Raw genomic sequence first — 18,974 nt, 5'->3', positions numbered from 1 at the left:
CTCAGGAAATGCAGCTGACATCAACAGTCGTACAGCTCTGAAGAGTTACAGAAAACATCCCGGGTCAGAGACACTCAGTGAGACATTAAGGCCAACTAGGGATGCTTTGAGCTTGATGACACAGGATGAGCTTGTCCTACCGCAGGGCCACGGGGACCACGGCAGGCTTCAGCGGTCCCCTCCCGGGGGCCTCAGTACAACTCAGCCATGGTCCCCTCTGCAGGACCCGTACCCCTGGATGCTGCATGTCTCATGACAAGTCACGTGCTGACTACAGGGGCCTTCATCTCCCTCCATCCCCAACTCCAGCGGAAGCTGCTAAAAGTCCTGGCATTCACTGCTGTGCCATGCCCCAGATGGAGCCTGGCACTGCTGCGTGGATTTCAAGAGGCCCCATGGAGGGAGGCGTGGATTCCCCTGGCTGCTGCCCAAGACTTTCTGCCAGATCAAGAATGAAAAGTCACTTTAAGTCAGTGCTTCTCAACTGGGGGGAGTTTGCCTCCAACAGGGGACACTCGTGACATCTACAGACATTTATGGTCATCGCCACCCTGGGCTGCTGCTGCTGGCCTCCGCGGGGTGGGGGCAGGCTGCTGCTCAGCATCCCATGGTGCCCAGGACAGGCTGGCAGCAAAGTGAATGGGCCCACAGGCAGTCGTGCCAAGGCCGAGGAAGCCTGACATCAGCAAACCAACCAGCCCAAATGTGAGGCTCATAGATGGCGCCTAATAGGGAGCGATTCGTCATTTTGTGGAAAGATTTTTCATTTTGCAACAAGGTTTGTCCTGGGATTCCATAAAAACAGGCCACTCCCTCAAACATGTCGCCTACGTGACCTCGGGTCACCCTGCAACCCCCACATCGTCCTTTGACCTCGCCTACGTGACCTCGGGTCACCCTGCAACCCCCACATCGTCCTTTGACCTCGCCTACGTGACCTCGGGTCACCCTGCAACCCCCACATCGTCCTTTGACCTCGCCTAGGTGACCTCGGGAAACCCTGCAACCCCCACATCGTCCTTTGACCTCGCCTACGTGACCTCGGGTCACCCTGCAACCCCCACATCGTCCTTTGACCTTGCCTACGTGACCTCGGGTCACCCTGCAAACCCCACATCGTCCTTTGACCTCGCCTACGTGACCTCGGGTCACCCTGCAACCCCCACATCGTCCTTTGACCTCGCCTACGTGACCTCGGGTCACCCTGCAACCCCCACATCGTCTTTTCACCTCGCCTACGTGACCTCGGGTCACCCTGCAACCCCCACATCGTCCTTTGACCTCGCCTACGTGACCTCGGGTCACCCTGCAACCCCCACATCGTCCTTTGACCTCGCCTACGTGACCTCGGGTCACCCTGCAACCCCCACATCATCCTTTGACCTTCCCTACGTGACCTCGGGTCACCCTGCAACCCCCATATCGTCCTTTGACCTTCCCTACATGACCTCGGGTCACCCTGCAACCCCCACATCGTCCTTTGACCTCGCCTACGTGACCTCGGGTCACCCTGCAACCCCCACATCGTCCGTTCACCTCGCCTTCGTGACCTCGGGTCACCCTGCAACCCCCACATCGTCCTTTGACCTCGCCTACGTGACGTCGGGTCACCCTGCAACCCTCACATGGTCCTTTGACCTCGCCTTCGTGAACTCGGGTCACCCTGCAACCCCCACATCGTCCTTTGACCTCGCCTACGTGACCTCGGGTCACCCTGCAACCCTCACATCGTCCTTTGACCTCGCCTACGTGACCTCGGGTCACCCTGCAACCCTCACATCCTCCTTTGACCTCGCCTACGTGACCTCGGGTCACCCTGCAACCCCCATATCGTCCTTTGACCTTCCCTACATGACCTCGGGTCACCCTGCAACCCCCACATCGTCCTTTGACCTCGCCTACGTGACCTCGGGTCACCCTGCAACCCTCACATCATCCTTTCACCTCGCCTACGTGACCTCGGGTCACCCTGCAACCCTCACATCGTCCGTTCACCTCGCCTTCGTGACCTCGGGTCACCCTGCAACCCCCACATCGTCCTTTGACCTCGCCTACGTGACCTCGGGTCACCCTGCAACCCTCACATCGTCCGTTCACCTCGCCTACGTGACCTCGGGTCACCCTGCAACCCCCACATCGTCCTTTCACCTCGCCTACGTGACCTCGGGTCACCCTGCAACCCCCACATCGTCCTTTGACCTCGCCTAGGTGACCTCGGGAAACCCTGCAACCCCCACATCGTCCTTTGACCTCGACTACGTGACCTCAGGTCACCCTGCAACCCTCACATCGTCCTTTGACCTCGCCTACGTGACCTCGGGTCACACTGCAACCCTCACATCATCCTTTGACCTCGCCTACGTGACCTCGGTTCACGCTGCAACCCTCACATCATCCTTTGACCTCGCCTCCGTGACCTCGGGTCACCCTGCAACCCCCACATCATCCTTTGACCTTCCCTACGTGACCTCGGGTCACCCTGCAACCCCCATATCGTCCTTTGACCTTCCCTACATGACCTCGGGTCACCCTGCAACCCCCACATCGTCCTTTGACCTCGCCTACGTGACCTCGGGTCACCCTGCAACCCCCACATCGTCCGTTCACCTCGCCTTCGTGACCTCGGGTCACCCTACAACCCCCACATCGTCCTTTGACCTCGCCTACGTGACCTCGGGTCACCCTGCAACCCTCACATGGTCCTTTGACCTCGCCTTCGTGACCTTGGGTCACCCTGCAACCCCCACATCGTCCTTTCACCTCGCCTACGTGACCTCGGGTCACCCTGCAACCCTCACATCGTCCTTTGACCTCGCCTACGTGACCTCGGGTCACCCTGCAACCCTCACATCCTCCTTTGACCTCGCCTACGTGACCTCGGGTCACCCTGCAACCCCCATATCGTCCTTTGACCTTCCCTACATGACCTCGGGTCACCCTGCAACCCTCACATCATCCTTTCACCTCGCCTACGTGACCTCGGGTCACCCTGCAACCCCCACATCGTCCTTTCACCTCGCCTACGTGACCTCGGGTCACCCTGCAACCCCCACATCGTCCTTTGACCTCGCCTAGGTGACCTCGGGAAACCCTGCAACCCCCACATCGTCCTTTGACCTCGCCTACGTGACCTTGGGTCACCCTGCAACCCCCACATCGTCCTTTGACCTCGCCTACGTGACCTCGGGTCACCCTGCAACCCCCACATCGTCCTTTGACCTCGCCTACGTGACCCCGGGTCACCCTGCAACCCCAACATCGTCCTTTGACCTCGCCTACGTGACCTCGGGTCACCCTCCAACCCCCACATCGTCCTTTGACCTCGCCTACGTGACCTCGGGTCACCCTGCAACCCCCACATCGTCCTTTGACCTCGCCTAGGTGACCTCGGGAAACCCTGCAACCCCCACATCGTCCTTTGACCTCGACTACGTGACCTCAGGTCACCCTGCAACCCTCACATCGTCCTTTGACCTCGCCTACGTGACCTCGGGTCACACTGCAACCCTCACATCGTCCTTTGACCTCGCCTACGTGACCTCGGGTCACCCTGCAACCCCCACATCATCCTTTGACCTCGCCTACGTGACCTCGGGTCACCCTGCAACCCCCACATCATCCTTTGACCTTCCCTACGTGACCTCGGGTAACCTTGCAACCCCCACATCGTCCTTTGACCTTCCCTACATGACCTCCGGTCACCCTGCAACCCCCACATCGTCCTTTGACCTCGCCTACGTGACCTCGGGTCACCCTGCAACCCCCACATCGTCCTTTGACCTCGCCTACGTGACCTCGGGTCACCCTGCAACCCCCACATCGTCCTTTGACCTCGCCTACGTGACCTCGGGTCACCCTGCAACCCCCACATCGTCCTTTGACCTCGCCTACGTGACCTCGGGTCACCCTGCAACCCCCACATCGTCCTTTGACCTCGCCTACGTGACCTCGGGTCACCCTGCAACCCCAACATCGTCCTTTGACCTCGCCTACGTGACCTCGGGTCACCCTCCAACCCCCACATCGTCCTTTGACCTCGCCTACGTGACCTCGGGTCACCCTGCAACCCCCACATCGTCCTTTGACCTCGCCTAGGTGACCTCGGGAAACCCTGAAACCCCCACATCGTCCTTTGACCTCGACTACGTGACCTCGGGTCACCCTGCAACCCCCACATCATCCTTTCACCTCGCCTACGTGACCTCGGGTCACCCTGCAACCCCCACATCGTCCTTTCACCTCGCCTACGTGACCTCGGGTCACCCTGCAACCCCCACATCGTCCTTTGACCTCGCCTAGGTGACCTCGGGAAACCCTGCAACCCCCACATCGTCCTTTGACCTCGCCTACGTGACCTCGGGTCACCCTGCAACCCCCACATCGTCCTTTGACCTCGCCTACGTGACCTCGGGTCACCCTGCAACCCCCACATCGTCCTTTGACCTCGCCTACGTGACCTCGGGTCACCCTGCAACCCCAACATCGTCCTTTGACCTCGCCTACGTGACCTCGGGTCACCCTCCAACCCCCACATCGTCCTTTGACCTCGCCTACGTGACCTCGGGTCACACTGCAACCCCCACATCGTCCTTTGACCTCGCCTAGGTGACCTCGGGAAACCCTGCAACCCCCACATCGTCCTTTGACCTCGACTACGTGACCTCAGGTCACCCTGCAACCCTCACATCGTCCTTTGACCTCGCCTACGTGACCTCGGGTCACACTGCAACCCTCACATCATCCTTTGACCTCGCCTACGTGACCTCGGTTCACGCTGCAACCCTCACATCATCCTTTGACCTCGCCTCCGTGACCTCGGGTCACCCTGCAACCCCCACATCATCCTTTGACCTTCCCTACGTGACCTCGGGTCACCCTGCAACCCCCATATCGTCCTTTGACCTTCCCTACATGACCTCGGGTCACCCTGCAACCCCCACATCGTCCTTTGACCTCGCCTACGTGACCTCGGGTCACCCTGCAACCCCCACATCGTCCGTTCACCTCGCCTTCGTGACCTCGGGTCACCCTACAACCCCCACATCGTCCTTTGACCTCGCCTACGTGACCTCGGGTCACCCTGCAACCCTCACATGGTCCTTTGACCTCGCCTTCGTGACCTTGGGTCACCCTGCAACCCCCACATCGTCCTTTCACCTCGCCTACGTGACCTCGGGTCACCCTGCAACCCTCACATCGTCCTTTGACCTCGCCTACGTGACCTCGGGTCACCCTGCAACCCTCACATCCTCCTTTGACCTCGCCTACGTGACCTCGGGTCACCCTGCAACCCCCATATCGTCCTTTGACCTTCCCTACATGACCTCGGGTCACCCTGCAACCCTCACATCATCCTTTCACCTCGCCTACGTGACCTCGGGTCACCCTGCAACCCCCACATCGTCCTTTCACCTCGCCTACGTGACCTCGGGTCACCCTGCAACCCCCACATCGTCCTTTGACCTCGCCTAGGTGACCTCGGGAAACCCTGCAACCCCCACATCGTCCTTTGACCTCGCCTACGTGACCTTGGGTCACCCTGCAACCCCCACATCGTCCTTTGACCTCGCCTACGTGACCTCGGGTCACCCTGCAACCCCCACATCGTCCTTTGACCTCGCCTACGTGACCCCGGGTCACCCTGCAACCCCAACATCGTCCTTTGACCTCGCCTACGTGACCTCGGGTCACCCTCCAACCCCCACATCGTCCTTTGACCTCGCCTACGTGACCTCGGGTCACCCTGCAACCCCCACATCGTCCTTTGACCTCGCCTAGGTGACCTCGGGAAACCCTGCAACCCCCACATCGTCCTTTGACCTCGACTACGTGACCTCAGGTCACCCTGCAACCCTCACATCGTCCTTTGACCTCGCCTACGTGACCTCGGGTCACACTGCAACCCTCACATCGTCCTTTGACCTCGCCTACGTGACCTCGGGTCACCCTGCAACCCCCACATCATCCTTTGACCTCGCCTACGTGACCTCGGGTCACCCTGCAACCCCCACATCATCCTTTGACCTTCCCTACGTGACCTCGGGTAACCTTGCAACCCCCACATCGTCCTTTGACCTTCCCTACATGACCTCCGGTCACCCTGCAACCCCCACATCGTCCTTTGACCTCGCCTACGTGACCTCGGGTCACCCTGCAACCCCCACATCGTCCTTTGACCTCGCCTACGTGACCTCGGGTCACCCTGCAACCCCCACATCGTCCTTTGACCTCGCCTACGTGACCTCGGGTCACCCTGCAACCCCCACATCGTCCTTTGACCTCGCCTACGTGACCTCGGGTCACCCTGCAACCCCCACATCGTCCTTTGACCTCGCCTACGTGACCTCGGGTCACCCTGCAACCCCAACATCGTCCTTTGACCTCGCCTACGTGACCTCGGGTCACCCTCCAACCCCCACATCGTCCTTTGACCTCGCCTACGTGACCTCGGGTCACCCTGCAACCCCCACATCGTCCTTTGACCTCGCCTAGGTGACCTCGGGAAACCCTGAAACCCCCACATCGTCCTTTGACCTCGACTACGTGACCTCGGGTCACCCTGCAACCCCCACATCGTCCTTTGACCTCGCCTACGTGACCTCGGGTCACCCTGCAACCCCCACATCGTCCTTTGACCTCGCCTACGTGACCTCGGGTCACCCTGCAACCCCCACATCGTCCTTTGACCTCGCCTAGGTGACCTCGGGAAACCCTCCAACCCCCACATCGTCCTTTGACCTCGCCTACATGACCTTGGGTCACCCTGCAACCCCCACATCGTCCTTTGACCTCGCCTACGTGACCTCGGGTTACCCTGCAACCCCCACATCATCCGTTGACCTCGCCTACGTGACCTCGGGTCACCGTGCAACCCCCACATCATCCTTTGACCTTCCCTACGTGACGTCGGGTCACCTTGCAACCCCCATATCGTCCTTTGACCTACCCTACATGACCTCCGGTCACCCTGCAACCCCCACATCGTCCGTTGACCTCGCCTACGTGACCTCGGGTCACACTGCAACCCTCACATCGTCCGTTCACCTCGCCTTCGTGACCTCGGGTCACCCTGCAACCCCCACATCGTCCTTTGACCTCGCCGACGTGACCTCGGGTCACCCTGCAACCCTCACATCGTCCTTTGACCTCGCCTTCGTGACCTCGGGTCACCCTGCAACCCTCACATCGTCCTTTGATCTCGCCTACGTGACCTCGGGTCACCCTGCAACCCTCACATCGTCCTTTGACCTCGCCTACGTGACCTCGGGTCACCCTGCAACCCTCACATCGTCCTTTGACCTCGCCTACGTGACGTCGGGTCACCCTGCAACCCCCATATCATCCTTTGACCTTCCCTACATGACCTCGGGTCTCCCTGCAACCCCCACATCATCCTTTGACCTCGCCTACGTGACCTCGGGTCACCCTGCAACCCTCACATCATCCTTTGACCTCGCCTACGTGACCTCGGGTCACCCTGCAACCCTCACATCGTCCGTTCACCTCGCCTTCGGAACCTCGGGTCACCCTGCAACCCCCACATCGTCTTTGACCTCGCCTACGTGACCTCGGGTCACCCTGCAACCCTCACATCGTCCGTTCACCTCGCCTACGAGACCTCGGGTCACCCTGCAACCCCCACATCGTCCTTTGACCTCGCCTACGTGACCTCGGGTCACCATGCAACCCCCACATCATCCTTTGACCTCGCCTAGGTGACCTCGGGAAACCCTGCAACCCCCACATCGTCCTTTGACCTCGCCTACGTGACCTCGGGTCACCCTGCAACCCCCACATCGTCCTTTGACCTCGCCTACGTGACCTCGGGTCACCCTGCAACCCCCACATCGTCCTTTGACCTCGCCTACGTGACCTCGGGTCACCCTGCAACCCCCACATCGTCCTTTGATCTCGCCTAAGTGACCTCGGGAAAGCCTGCAACCCCCACATCGTCCTTTGACCTCGCCTACGTGACCTCAGGTCACCCTGCAACGTTCACATCGTCCTTTGACCTCGCCTACGTGACCTCGGGTCACCCTGCAACCCTCACATCATCCTTTCACCTCGCCTACGTGACTTCGGGTCACCCTGCAACCCCCACATCGTCCTTTGACCTCGCCTACGTGACCTCGGGTCACCCTGCAACCCTCACATCATCCTTTGACCTCGCCTACGTGACCTCGGGTCACCCTGCAACCCTCACAACGTCCGTTCACCTCGCCTTCGTGACCTCGGGTCACCCTGCAACCCCCAAATCGTCCTTTGACCTCGCCTACGTGATCTCGGGTCACCCTGCAACCCTCACATCGTCCGTTCACCTTGCCTTCGTGACCTCGGGACACCCTGCAACCCCCACATCGTCCTTTGACCTTGCCTACGTGACCTCGGGTCACCCTGCAACCCTCACATCGTCCTTTGACCTCGCCTACGTGACCTCGGGTCACCCTGCAACCCTCACATCGTCCTTTGACCTCGCCTACGTGACCTCGGGTCACCCTGCAACCCCCACATCGTCCTTTGACCTCGCCTACGTGACCTCGGGTCACCCTGCAACCCTCACATCGTCCTTTGACCTCGCCTACGTGACCTCGGGTCACCCTGCAACCCTGACATCATCCTTTGACCTTCCCTACGTGACCTCGGGACACCCTGCAACCCCCACATCGTCCTTTCACCTCGCCTACGTGACCTCGGGTCACCCTGCAACCCCCACATCGTCCTTTGACCTTCCCTACGTGACCTCGGGTCACCCTGCAACCCCCACATCGTCCTTTCACCTCGCCTACGTGACATCGGGTCACCCTGCAACCCCACATCGTCCTTTGACCTCGCCTACGTGACCTCGGGTCACCCTGCAACCCCCACATCGTCCTTTGACCTCGCCTACGTGACCTCGGGTCACCCTGCAACCCCCACATCGTCCTTTGACCTCGCCTAGGTGACCTCGGGAAACCCTGCAACCCCCACATCGTCCTTTGACCTCGCCTACGTGACCTCGGGTCACCCTGCAACCCCCACATCGTCCTTTGACCTCGCCTACGTGACCTCAGGTCACCCTGCAACCCCCACATCGTCCTTTCACCTTGCCTACGTGACCTCGGGTCACCCTGCAATCCCCACACCGTCCTTTGACCTTGCCTACATGACCCTAACCCTCGGGTCACCCTGCAACCCCCACATCGTCCTTTGACCTCGCCTACGTGACCTCGGGTCTCCCTGCAACCCTCACATCGTCCTTTGACCTCGCCTACGTGACCTCGGGTCACCCTGCAACCCCCACATCGTCCTTTGACCTCGCCTACCTGACCTCGGGTCACCCTGCAACCCTCACATCGTCCTTTGACCTCACCTACGTGACCTCAGGTCACCCTGCAACCGCCACATCGTCATTTGACCTTGCCTACGCGACCTCGGGTCACCCTGCAACCCCCACATCGTCCTTTGACCTTGCCTACGTGACCTCGGGTCACCCTGCAACCCCCACATCGTCCTTTGACCTTGCCTACGTGACCCTAACCCTCAGGTCACCCTGCAACCCCCACATCGTCCTTTGACCTTCCCTACATGACCCTAACCCTCGGGTCACCCTGCAACCCCCACATCGTCCTTTGACGTCGCCTACATGACCTCGGGTCACCCTGCAACCGCCACATCGTCCTGTGACCTTGCCTACGTGACCTCGGGTCACCCTGCAACCGCCACATCGTCCTTTGACCTTGCCTACGTGACCCCGGGTCACCCTGCAACCGCCAAATCGTCCTTTGACCTTGTCTACATGACCTCGAGTCTCCCTGCAACCGCCACATCGTCCTTTGACCTTCCCTACATGACCCTAACCCTCGGTTCACCCTGCAACCCCCACATCGTCCTTTGACCTTGCCTACGTGACCCTAACCCTCGGGTCACCCTGCAACCCCCACATCGTCCTTTGACCTTGCCTACGTGACCTCGGGTCACCCTGCAATCCCCACACCGTCCTTTGACCTTGCCTACATGACCCTAACCCTCGGGTCACCCTGCAACCCCCACATCGTCCTTTGACCTCGCCTACGTGACCTCGGGTCACCCTGCAACCCTCACATCGTCCTTTGACCTCGCCTACGTGACCTCGGGTCACCCTGCCACCCCCACATCGTCCTTTGACCTCGTCTACCTGACCTCGGGTCACCCTGCAATCCTCACATCGTCCTTTGACCTCGCCTACGTGACCTCAGGTCACCCTGCAACCGCCACATCGTCCTTTGACCTTGCCTACGCGACCTCGGGTCACCCTGCAACCCTCACATCGTCCTTTGACCTCGCCTACGTGACCTCAGGTCACCCTGCCACCGCCACATCGTCCTTTGACCTTGCCTACGTGACCTCGGGTCACCCTGCAACCGCCACATCGTCCTTTGACCTTGTCTACATGACCTCGAGTCTCCCTGCAACCGCCACATCGTCCTTTGACCTTCCCTATATGACCCTAACCCTCGGGTCACCCTGCAACCGCCACATCGTCCTTTGACCTTGCCTACGTGACCCTAACCCTCGGGTCACCCTGCAACCCTCACATCGTCCTTTGACCTCGCCTACGTGACCTCGGGTCACCCTGCAATCCCCACACCGTCCTTTGACCTTGCCTACATGACCCTAACCCTCGGGTCACCCTGCAATCCCCACATCGTCCTTTGACCTCGCCTGCGTGACCTCGGGACACCCTGCAACCCTCACATCGTCCTTTGACCTCGCCTACGTGACCTCGGGTCACCCTGCAACCCCCACATCGTCCTTTGACCTCGCCTACCTGACCTCGGGTCACCCTGCAACCGCCACATCGTCCTTTGACCTTGCCTACGCGACCTCGGGTCACCCTGCAACCCTCACATCGTCCTTTGACCTCGCCTACGTGACCTCGGGTCACCCTGCAATCCCCACACCGTCCTTTGACCTTGCCTACATGACCCTAACCCTCGGGTCACCCTGCAACCCCCACATCGTCCTTTGACCTCGCCTACGTGACCTCGGGTCACCCTGCAACCCTCACATCGTCCTTTGACCTCGCCTACGTGACCTCGGGTCACCCTGCAACCCCCACATCGTCCTTTGACCTCGCCTACCTGACCTCGGGTCACCCTGCAACCCTCACATCGTCCTTTGACCTCGCCTACGTGACCTCGGGTCACCCTACAACCCCAACATCGTCCTTTGACCTCGCCTACGTGACCTCGGGTCACCCTGCAACCCCCACATCGTCCTTTGACCTCGCCTAGGTGACCTCGGGAAACCCTGCAACCCCCACATCGTCCTTTGACCTCGCCTACGTGACCTCAGGTCACCCTGCAACCCTCACATCGTCCTTTGACCTCGCCTACGTGACCTCGGGTCACCCTGCAACCCTCACATCATCCTTTGACCTCTCCTACGTGACCTCGGGTCACCCTGCAACCCTCACATCATCCTTTGACCTCGCCTACGTGACCTCGGGTCACCCTGCAACCCCCACATCATCCTTTGACCTTCCCTACGTGACCTTGGGTCACCCTGCAACCCCCACATCGTCCTTTGACCTCGCCTACGTGACCTCGGGTCACCCTGCAACCGCCACATCGTCCTTTGACCTTGTCTACATGACCTCGAGTCTCCCTGCAACCGCCACATCATCCTTTGACCTTCCCTACATGACCCTAACCCTCGGGTCACCCTGCAACCGCCACATCGTCCTTTGACCTTGCCTACGTGATGGCCCCATTACTCCTTCGGTCGGAGAGAAATCTTCCCCAAACCCTGCCCCCGCCTCCCCTCCGAGCCCTCCTGGCTCTGGCTGAGCCGGGCCGGTCCACACGGCTCAGACCGTGACAAATGTCCAGCAATAAATGCAGCCCTGGGGTCGGTGGCAATCCCTGTCTTTCTTTCAGATTGTTTTTCTGATGGTCACTACAGCCACTTCTACAGAAGATTTGAAAAACACAGAGGAGTTGAAGAAAAATACAACTTGCGTGCAAAGCCGTCCCTCCGAGCGCGGCCGCCATGATTCCCGGTGGCTTCTTCCCGCGAGTCCTTGCAGTTGCTTCTCGCCCGACGTCCCCGCCTTCGGGGGAGCACTGACTCGGACGCACCCGGCCGGGGGTGGTTCTCTCGGAGCCTGGGCTCGGATGTCTCTGGAGCTCGGGTCAGGGCTGTCTGGGGCCCCGGCGTCTGCTGAAGGCCCAGAGCCTCGCTCCATCCCGGGGACCCCGGGTCGCCGAGGGCCGTGAGGACCCGGCTGCTCAGGGACCCTAAGGACGTCGTCAGGCCCAGGCCCTGTGCGCCGCCCTGGGGTGTGAGGGCCGGCAGCCATGTGGCTGCTGAGGAGCTGGGTGGGGGCCGCAGCGGCCTCCAGGGCCAGGGTCAGGGTCCGCTGGGCCCGAATCAACCAGGCCGGCCGCAGAGGGATCGGGCTCTTCCGCCCGCCCCACGCCGCCCCAGCCTGTGCGGGGAGCCGGCGGCCCGGGTTTGGAGGCAGAGAGGCCACGTAAGGCCTGGGCTCCTGTCGTCTCCTCACGCGGGAAGGTCCAGAGCCCACTCCGACCAGCATTCCCCGTGGAAGTGGCGGCCCCTCTGGGTGGGGGTCCCTGAGCTGGTCCCCACAGTCTCTCACCCGGCCCTGGGAGCGGGGGCGTTTCTCTTCTGTCCTTGCCCCCTGCCTGACAGGCACTTTGGTTTTCATCCTCCCTTGGAAATGCTCCCTCTGGAACCCGCCTGCCCCTGGCCCTGTGCTCAGCCCGGGGGTGCCGGCCTGGGAGCCAAGGTGGAGCCGGGGTGGGCTCCGGAGGACGGACCGCAGAGGTGGGCTGGGAGGCGCTGGCGAGCACGCAGCTCCTTCAGGCTCGTCCCAGCCTCACGTCCGGAGTCACCGCAGCAGAATAGAGTCACAGCCTGGGTGTGCGCTCCTGGACCTTCCCGCGTGAGGAGGCAACAGGAGCCCATGTTCATCATTTTGAAGAATCACAGATTTTGAGTCATGCCAGGGGCTCCGGTGAAAATGTCATGGGAAGCCAGCCCTCCGCGTCTAACATTTCAGCTTGAGGGTGACCGGGAGCTCTGGGGTGGCCCTAGACCTGGGAATGGACTCCCAGGCGCAGTGGCAGGCATTTCTCTTGCTTTTTCTTTATGAGTAAGTGGCCTGGCTATCCAGTGAGCAGTTTTCACGATTCATTTTATATAAGAAAAAAATTAACTTTCTCTTTATCCGTCCCCTACTTTTCTCCATCTCTCCCCAGTTGACCTGGGCTGGCCATGTCCCCGTCAATGCAGCTGGTTCTCAAAGGCCCCACTCTTCCCCACGGCTCCGTTTACCACCAACCCGCTTGTCCCGTCGCACGTAGAGGCGGACCTGCTCCTCCTGAGAATCCAGGAAGGAACTGAAGAGACGACGTTGCTTTCTGATCTTTCTCGGGCCAGAGGAAGTTTGTGGGCCAAGTGATATTCCTAATTCGAACTTTATTATGTAATTATACTACAAAACATATTATTTTTCTCTTTATTTTTCCTCTCTCGGTTAATGGTAAATTTTATTGCATAAATAAATTACACATGCTGTAATTCATGCCTCACAGCCTACACACCAATTAAATCCGAAGCTGACACAGTCCACACACAATTACATGGAATTTGCAAAGTGAAAGGATCATGTATTTGCGCTGCGGTAACAGGCAGAGCCATTTAGCGACGTGACGGCTGTAAGTGCAGGGCAAGCAGAGTCTGTGCTCAGGGGTGATTGATGGGCCCCGCGAGAGGCGTGGGGACAGCGCGTTGCCTCACATCGAGCTGGGCAGCGCGTACAGGACATCGCACATCTCAGGACTCACAGGCGGCACCCACAGAGTGTCCCAACAGGCAGGAGGGGTGTCCAGGCTGAGCAGAGGAGGCAGCTGCTCTTCTCCACTCCAGAGGGACCCTTAAGGTCATAAATCCCCAAATAAACGGCCGTCTGAACCTCCAGCTTCAACTGCCTGGCCAAATGTCCCTGTCCCGCTCTCGGGATGTGGGCCTGACTGCCAGCCTCTGCAGAGGGGCCCTCAACTCGGGCCACCCTCAGGATGGTCCCCGGTGTCCTGGGGAGGGAAGATGGAGGCCACACTATGCTAAAAGACTCCTCCATCCCTCCTTCTCCCTCCCCACTTCTGAGGATGCCTCGTGGGTGCAGAGGGTGCACAGCACAGACCTGCAGAGAACAGGTATCTCCTTTCAGCTCCTGCTGCCTCCGGCTCCTGCCTCTCCCTGGGATGCCTCAGGGTCCCCCCAGCCAGTGTGCTTCCTGGCATGGTCTCCCCCCGGGGTCACTACTGGGGGGTCAGTGCCTGGGAGGTGGAAGAAAATGAATACGAAAAACCATGGAAGACAGGGAAGTGGTGTGGAGGGACAGTGTACACCCAAAGTCAATCACTGGCCCCTCCTGCAGATTAAAGGGAATACCAGTGGAGTTAAGGAAGGAGCTGGAGCTGCACCTAGGGCAGGGAAGCCACAGGATGCAGGTTTATCTACAGTGCAGGAATGTCAGCATGAATTTGTAGAACCTGATTTGAGCTCAGGGTGTAATCAATTGTATTCCATGGGACCGGACTAAAGCCATTCTATGGATAGGAATTGTAGGTGTTGCTCTTTTCCTAAGGTAGCTCCTATCTGGATAGAGTCATGAAATAGCTGAGAAAAGAGGCTCACCACAAGGGTCAGACCATGCCAGAGCCCAGCATTCCACGGACGTGATCTTCAGCAAACCCATTGCCCATTCCAAAGTCCTGGCCATCTCTTGCCACAAGGAAAAAGAAAGATGGCTGAGAGTCCCTAGGAGGGAATTAGAATGAGGCCGCAAACAATTGTCTGCAGGTCATACTGCGTGGAGTCAGAGGCTCAGGCTGTCGCTCAGGCTAGAGAAAAGTCAGCCCCATCCAGGAAGGTGACCGCTGCCATTCACGGCCACAGGGCCCATGTTGCCAAGAAAGTGCCCACACAGCCCTCCAGCTGCAGAGCTGCAAGCTTTGTAAACAAGAGGTTGCTTTGTTTATCTTTTCTTTTTTGAGATGGGGTCTTGTTCTGTTGCCCAGGCTGGAGTGCAGTGGCACAATCATAGCTCACTGCAGCCTTGAAATCCTGGGCTCGAGCACTCCTTCCACCTCATCCTCCCAAGTAGCTAGGACCAAAGGCATGTGCCACCATGCTTGCTAATTTTCTTATTTTTAGTAGAGACAAGGTCTTGCTATGTTGCCCACTCCTGGGCTCAAGCAACCCTCCCACCTCAGCCTTGGTGAGGTTGATCAAGCGTGAGTCCTGAAGGCAGCTTATTCTCAATTCAGTCAGAGATGCAATCTTTACGTGTGCCTGGTCTCCATGCCCTGAACCACTGGGAGCTCCAGATGGAGTCAGGAATAGATTTTATGCCCAGAAAAACAGCTGTGGTAGAGGCAGGGAAGAGGCCACAGTGAGCCACCAGGCGACAGAGGAGATGGGAATGCACCCTGAACCCCAGAGCATGAGGCAGCAGGGGCCACGAGATGGCCCTAGGCACAGCAGGTGTCACCCACAAGAAGCCATCAGGCAGGGAGGTAAACAATGAGAGGCACAGAGGAGCCCTCAGTGCCTGCTGCTGAGGGAAGGAGCCAGTCTGGGAAGGATGCACACAACACTATCCCCACCCTGACCCCTGGGAAAGGCAGAACTCAGGAGACAGCAGGAAGAGCTGTGGTTGCCAAGGGCTGAGGCAGGGGGATGAACGGGCAGAGCCTAGAGGGGTTTAGGTGGTGACATTCCCCTGTGTGATGCCATAGTGGGGAACGCATGTCACTTTCCATTTGTCCAAACCACAGGATGTGCCGCAGCAGGCATGAGCCCTCCGGTGCACCACGGACTCCAGTGAATGACAGCAGCATTGGCAGGACTATGACAAACGCTCCACTCTAAGGCGGGACACTAGTAGCAACCAGGGAGGCAGGTGGGGCATATGTGGGAACTCTGCACTTTCTGGTCACTCTTTCCATAAGCCCAAAAACACTCTAAAAACTAAAGTCTATTACAAGGAAGGGAGGGAGGGAGGAAAAGAGAGAGGGAGAAAGATGAAAGAAGAAAAAGAAAAGAAAGAAAGAAAGAAAGAAAGGAGAAAGAGAGAAAGAGAGAGAGAGAGGGAGGGAGGGAGAGAGAGAGAGACCAGGTGTGGTGACTCACACCTTCAATCACATCGCTTTGGGAGGCTGAGGTGGGGGGGATCGCTGGAGCTCAGGAGTTCGAGACCAGCCTGGACAATGTTGTGAAACTCGTCTCTGCAAAAAAATGTAAAAGTCAGCGAGGTATGGTGCGTGCCTGTGGTCCCAGCTACTCGGGCAGGAGGATCACTTGAGGCCAGGAGCTCAAGACCAGCTTAGGAAACATAGTGAGACCCCATCTCTATTAAAAAAAAAAACAAAAATGTTTACATGGGAAAGGAAATGGGGAGCAAGGTGACGGTGTCTTGTGGTGGGACCCACGATTTCATTCTTCCTGCCAGGAAGCTACCTTCAATTCTTTCTCATGATTTTTAGAATATGGATTGTTCTTTTAACATGATGAAACACATGCTTGCTGGATAAAAATGTAAAAAGCGAAGATAGATGGACTGGATGTGGCCCCTCCCCTTCTCTCCAGGGGTTGCCAAGCATGTGCCTGCCCTCCCCCATAGGGCCGGAGAAGTCGCTAGGAGGGGCTGGCCCTTCCCGGGCCTTTGGTGCCAGGGGTGTGTGGTGTGTGTCACACAGTGGCCTCAAGGAGTCTCGGCCAGGAGGCACCTGAGCCGGGTGCAAAGGGGAGGCCAGCAGGCCCCTGCAGGCGGTGGTCACTGCCACCGGGAGAGTCACATTCCTGTCCCCATGTAGAAGGACGGGAGGGCAGCAGGAGCTGGGCATTTCCATGTTCACACGGGGCCCAAGGATGCAGGACCAGCCCATCCTGAGCGTGGGCCATGAGGGGCGAGGGGAACCTGTCACCACCCAGGCCGGGAGCTTCTGGGACATGCCAGATGGCCACTGCACGCTGCCCTCCCCACCTGCAGAGCCTCCAGTGCAGGCCAGTGAGGTCACACGCCCGCTCTGGCCAGCAGACAGGTGTCATCTGGCAGCCGCCACTCATGTCCTGCAGCAGAGGCAGCGGTGTGTGTGTGGTGGGCGGGGGGCAGGGGGGCTTCCAAATGCCATAGGGGCAGAGGCACAGACGTGCCAGGGAGAGGTGAGGAAAGGTCACCGCTCTGAGTCCAGGCCTCCCAGCTGTCACCGCAGACGCGGGGCCTAGAAGGGAAGGAGCTCCCTGGGAAACAGAGTTTCCCAGGAAACGCAGAGCTCCCCGGGAAGCTCATGTCACTCCCTGGAAGCTCCAGGAAAGTTCCGTGAGCATCAGGTGTTGAAGGCCTAGGCTGCAGGTGAGGGTCGTGTGTACCTGAGTGCGTGTGGGAGGCGGCTCTCTGCGGAGCTGCGTGGCCAGTCCCTCCGCAACTCTGCGAAGTATCCAGGGATGTGGAGATTCCTACCCATTCAATTCATTTGGAAAACGCCAGGTGTGACGTTCCGAGTGTCACAGTGTGGCTGCCCAGGGCCTTGCTAGAGTAAGGCTGTGTAAGCAGCAGTGGTGACCTGCAAGTGCTTCCTGAGCAACGCGGCCACCCCGCGCCACCGCGCAGACCCCGCACCCGTCATCCTTCCTTGCTGTGGGAGGGAAGCGAGGCACGGAGGGCTGTATGAGCAGCAGGGCCAAGAGCAAGCCTCACGGTCCCTGAGGCTCAGCTCGGACGGAGTGCCCCTTTCTGTGTTCACCGTGAAAACCTCCAACGTCACTCAGAGAAGAGCCCTGCCCCGAGCACCCTCATCAGCGGCCTGAGCCACTCCACCAGAGTGGGATATGGCTTCCTGAGGACAAGGAGGGGCGGAGACAGGGGACGGAGGAGATGGGGGAGGTGGGAGGAGAGGAGGGAAGCGGAGAGAGGAGGGGGGAGCAGTGCGTCTCTCCTGCTCCTTCCTGCAGCAGCACTCACCCGCTGGGCCCCGGGGGGCCAGGTGTGGTGGAACTGGACCCTCCCTGCGCAGGTGCGCTCCCAGCCGGAGGAGCCCGACATTCCTTCCCTGTAAATCCTTCCGCACCAGGCCCCAGCGCCTCGTGAGAGGGCGCAGGAGGAGGCTGCAGGGAGGAGGCTGACCACCAGCTGCCTGGGAAAATGCTGCTGGGGCGGCCCCTGGAGTAGCAAGGAATGGGGGTGAAAGACGAACGGACGGGGTCCTGCTGACTCAGGACTGCCTGGACGCGCGGAGGGCTCCCTACAGAGCAGCCGAAGAACCTGATCTTCCCCCTAGAAACAAGAGCAAAGGGCTTAGTCAGGAAAAACAAAACAAAACAAAGCAAACAATAAACAAAAGCAGTGGGCCCACCCCTCCCCTCACCCCTCCCCTCACCGAACCCCACTTCTCTCTGGGCGGCCCTCCCAGGTCCGGCTGAGTTTGCAGAAGCGGAGCCTCCGGGCAGGTCTGGGCTTGCTGAAGCTGATGCCCTCTGCTGTGGCTCAAGACCCGGGCTCCCTGGGAGAGAGCTGAGCAGCCACAGAAAATTCCAGAACAGGCGCTGCTCCGCATTTCAAATCCTCTCTGGACACAAGGACACAAAGTATCAGCCTCTAAGTAGACCCAAGAACCAAACACCGGGTCAGCTGGCGACACACAGAGTATACACACATTCCTACATGCACACGTGCATGCACACAAGCCCACGTTCACACGTGCACACATGCTCATATGTTCACACACATGTGCACACACAGGCTTGCCCCATGATTCAGTCGAACACCGAGAGGGCTGATGACTCTTGTGTTCCAGGTTTTCCATGTCCGGGGCAGGGGAGAGTCGCTGCTGGCCCTGTCACGGTGCATCCTGACCCACCCCAGGACCCCATTGTGGAACACAAAGCTTGTCCATAAATGAATGCGCGCTCGGTCTGATTGTCAAGGA

The 18,974-nt window shown here is 59.3% G+C and overlaps 1 protein-coding gene across 1 annotated transcript in view; it reads right to left on the bottom strand.

Annotated features, from left to right (window-relative positions):
* LOC129397856 (basic salivary proline-rich protein 3-like) overlaps positions 1–17,331 on the bottom strand; it is a 32,692-nt gene extending 15,361 nt beyond the window's left edge. Inside the window, exon 1 of the mRNA XM_055113082.1 lies at positions 11,979–17,331. Within this exon, the coding sequence (XP_054969057.1) occupies positions 11,979–12,688 (710 nt within the window). The 5' untranslated portion in view covers positions 12,689–17,331. The remainder of the gene's footprint in view (positions 1–11,978) is intronic.
* Positions 17,332–18,974: the final 1,643 nt, after the last annotated feature.

The sequence above is a fragment of the Pan paniscus genome, chromosome 4 (genome assembly GCF_029289425.2).
Source record: "Pan paniscus chromosome 4, NHGRI_mPanPan1-v2.0_pri, whole genome shotgun sequence".
In the NCBI taxonomy this organism is placed as follows: Eukaryota; Metazoa; Chordata; class Mammalia; order Primates; family Hominidae; genus Pan; species Pan paniscus.
Note: the sequence above shows the minus strand (reverse complement) of the source record. Positions and strands in the feature narration are given on the sequence as shown.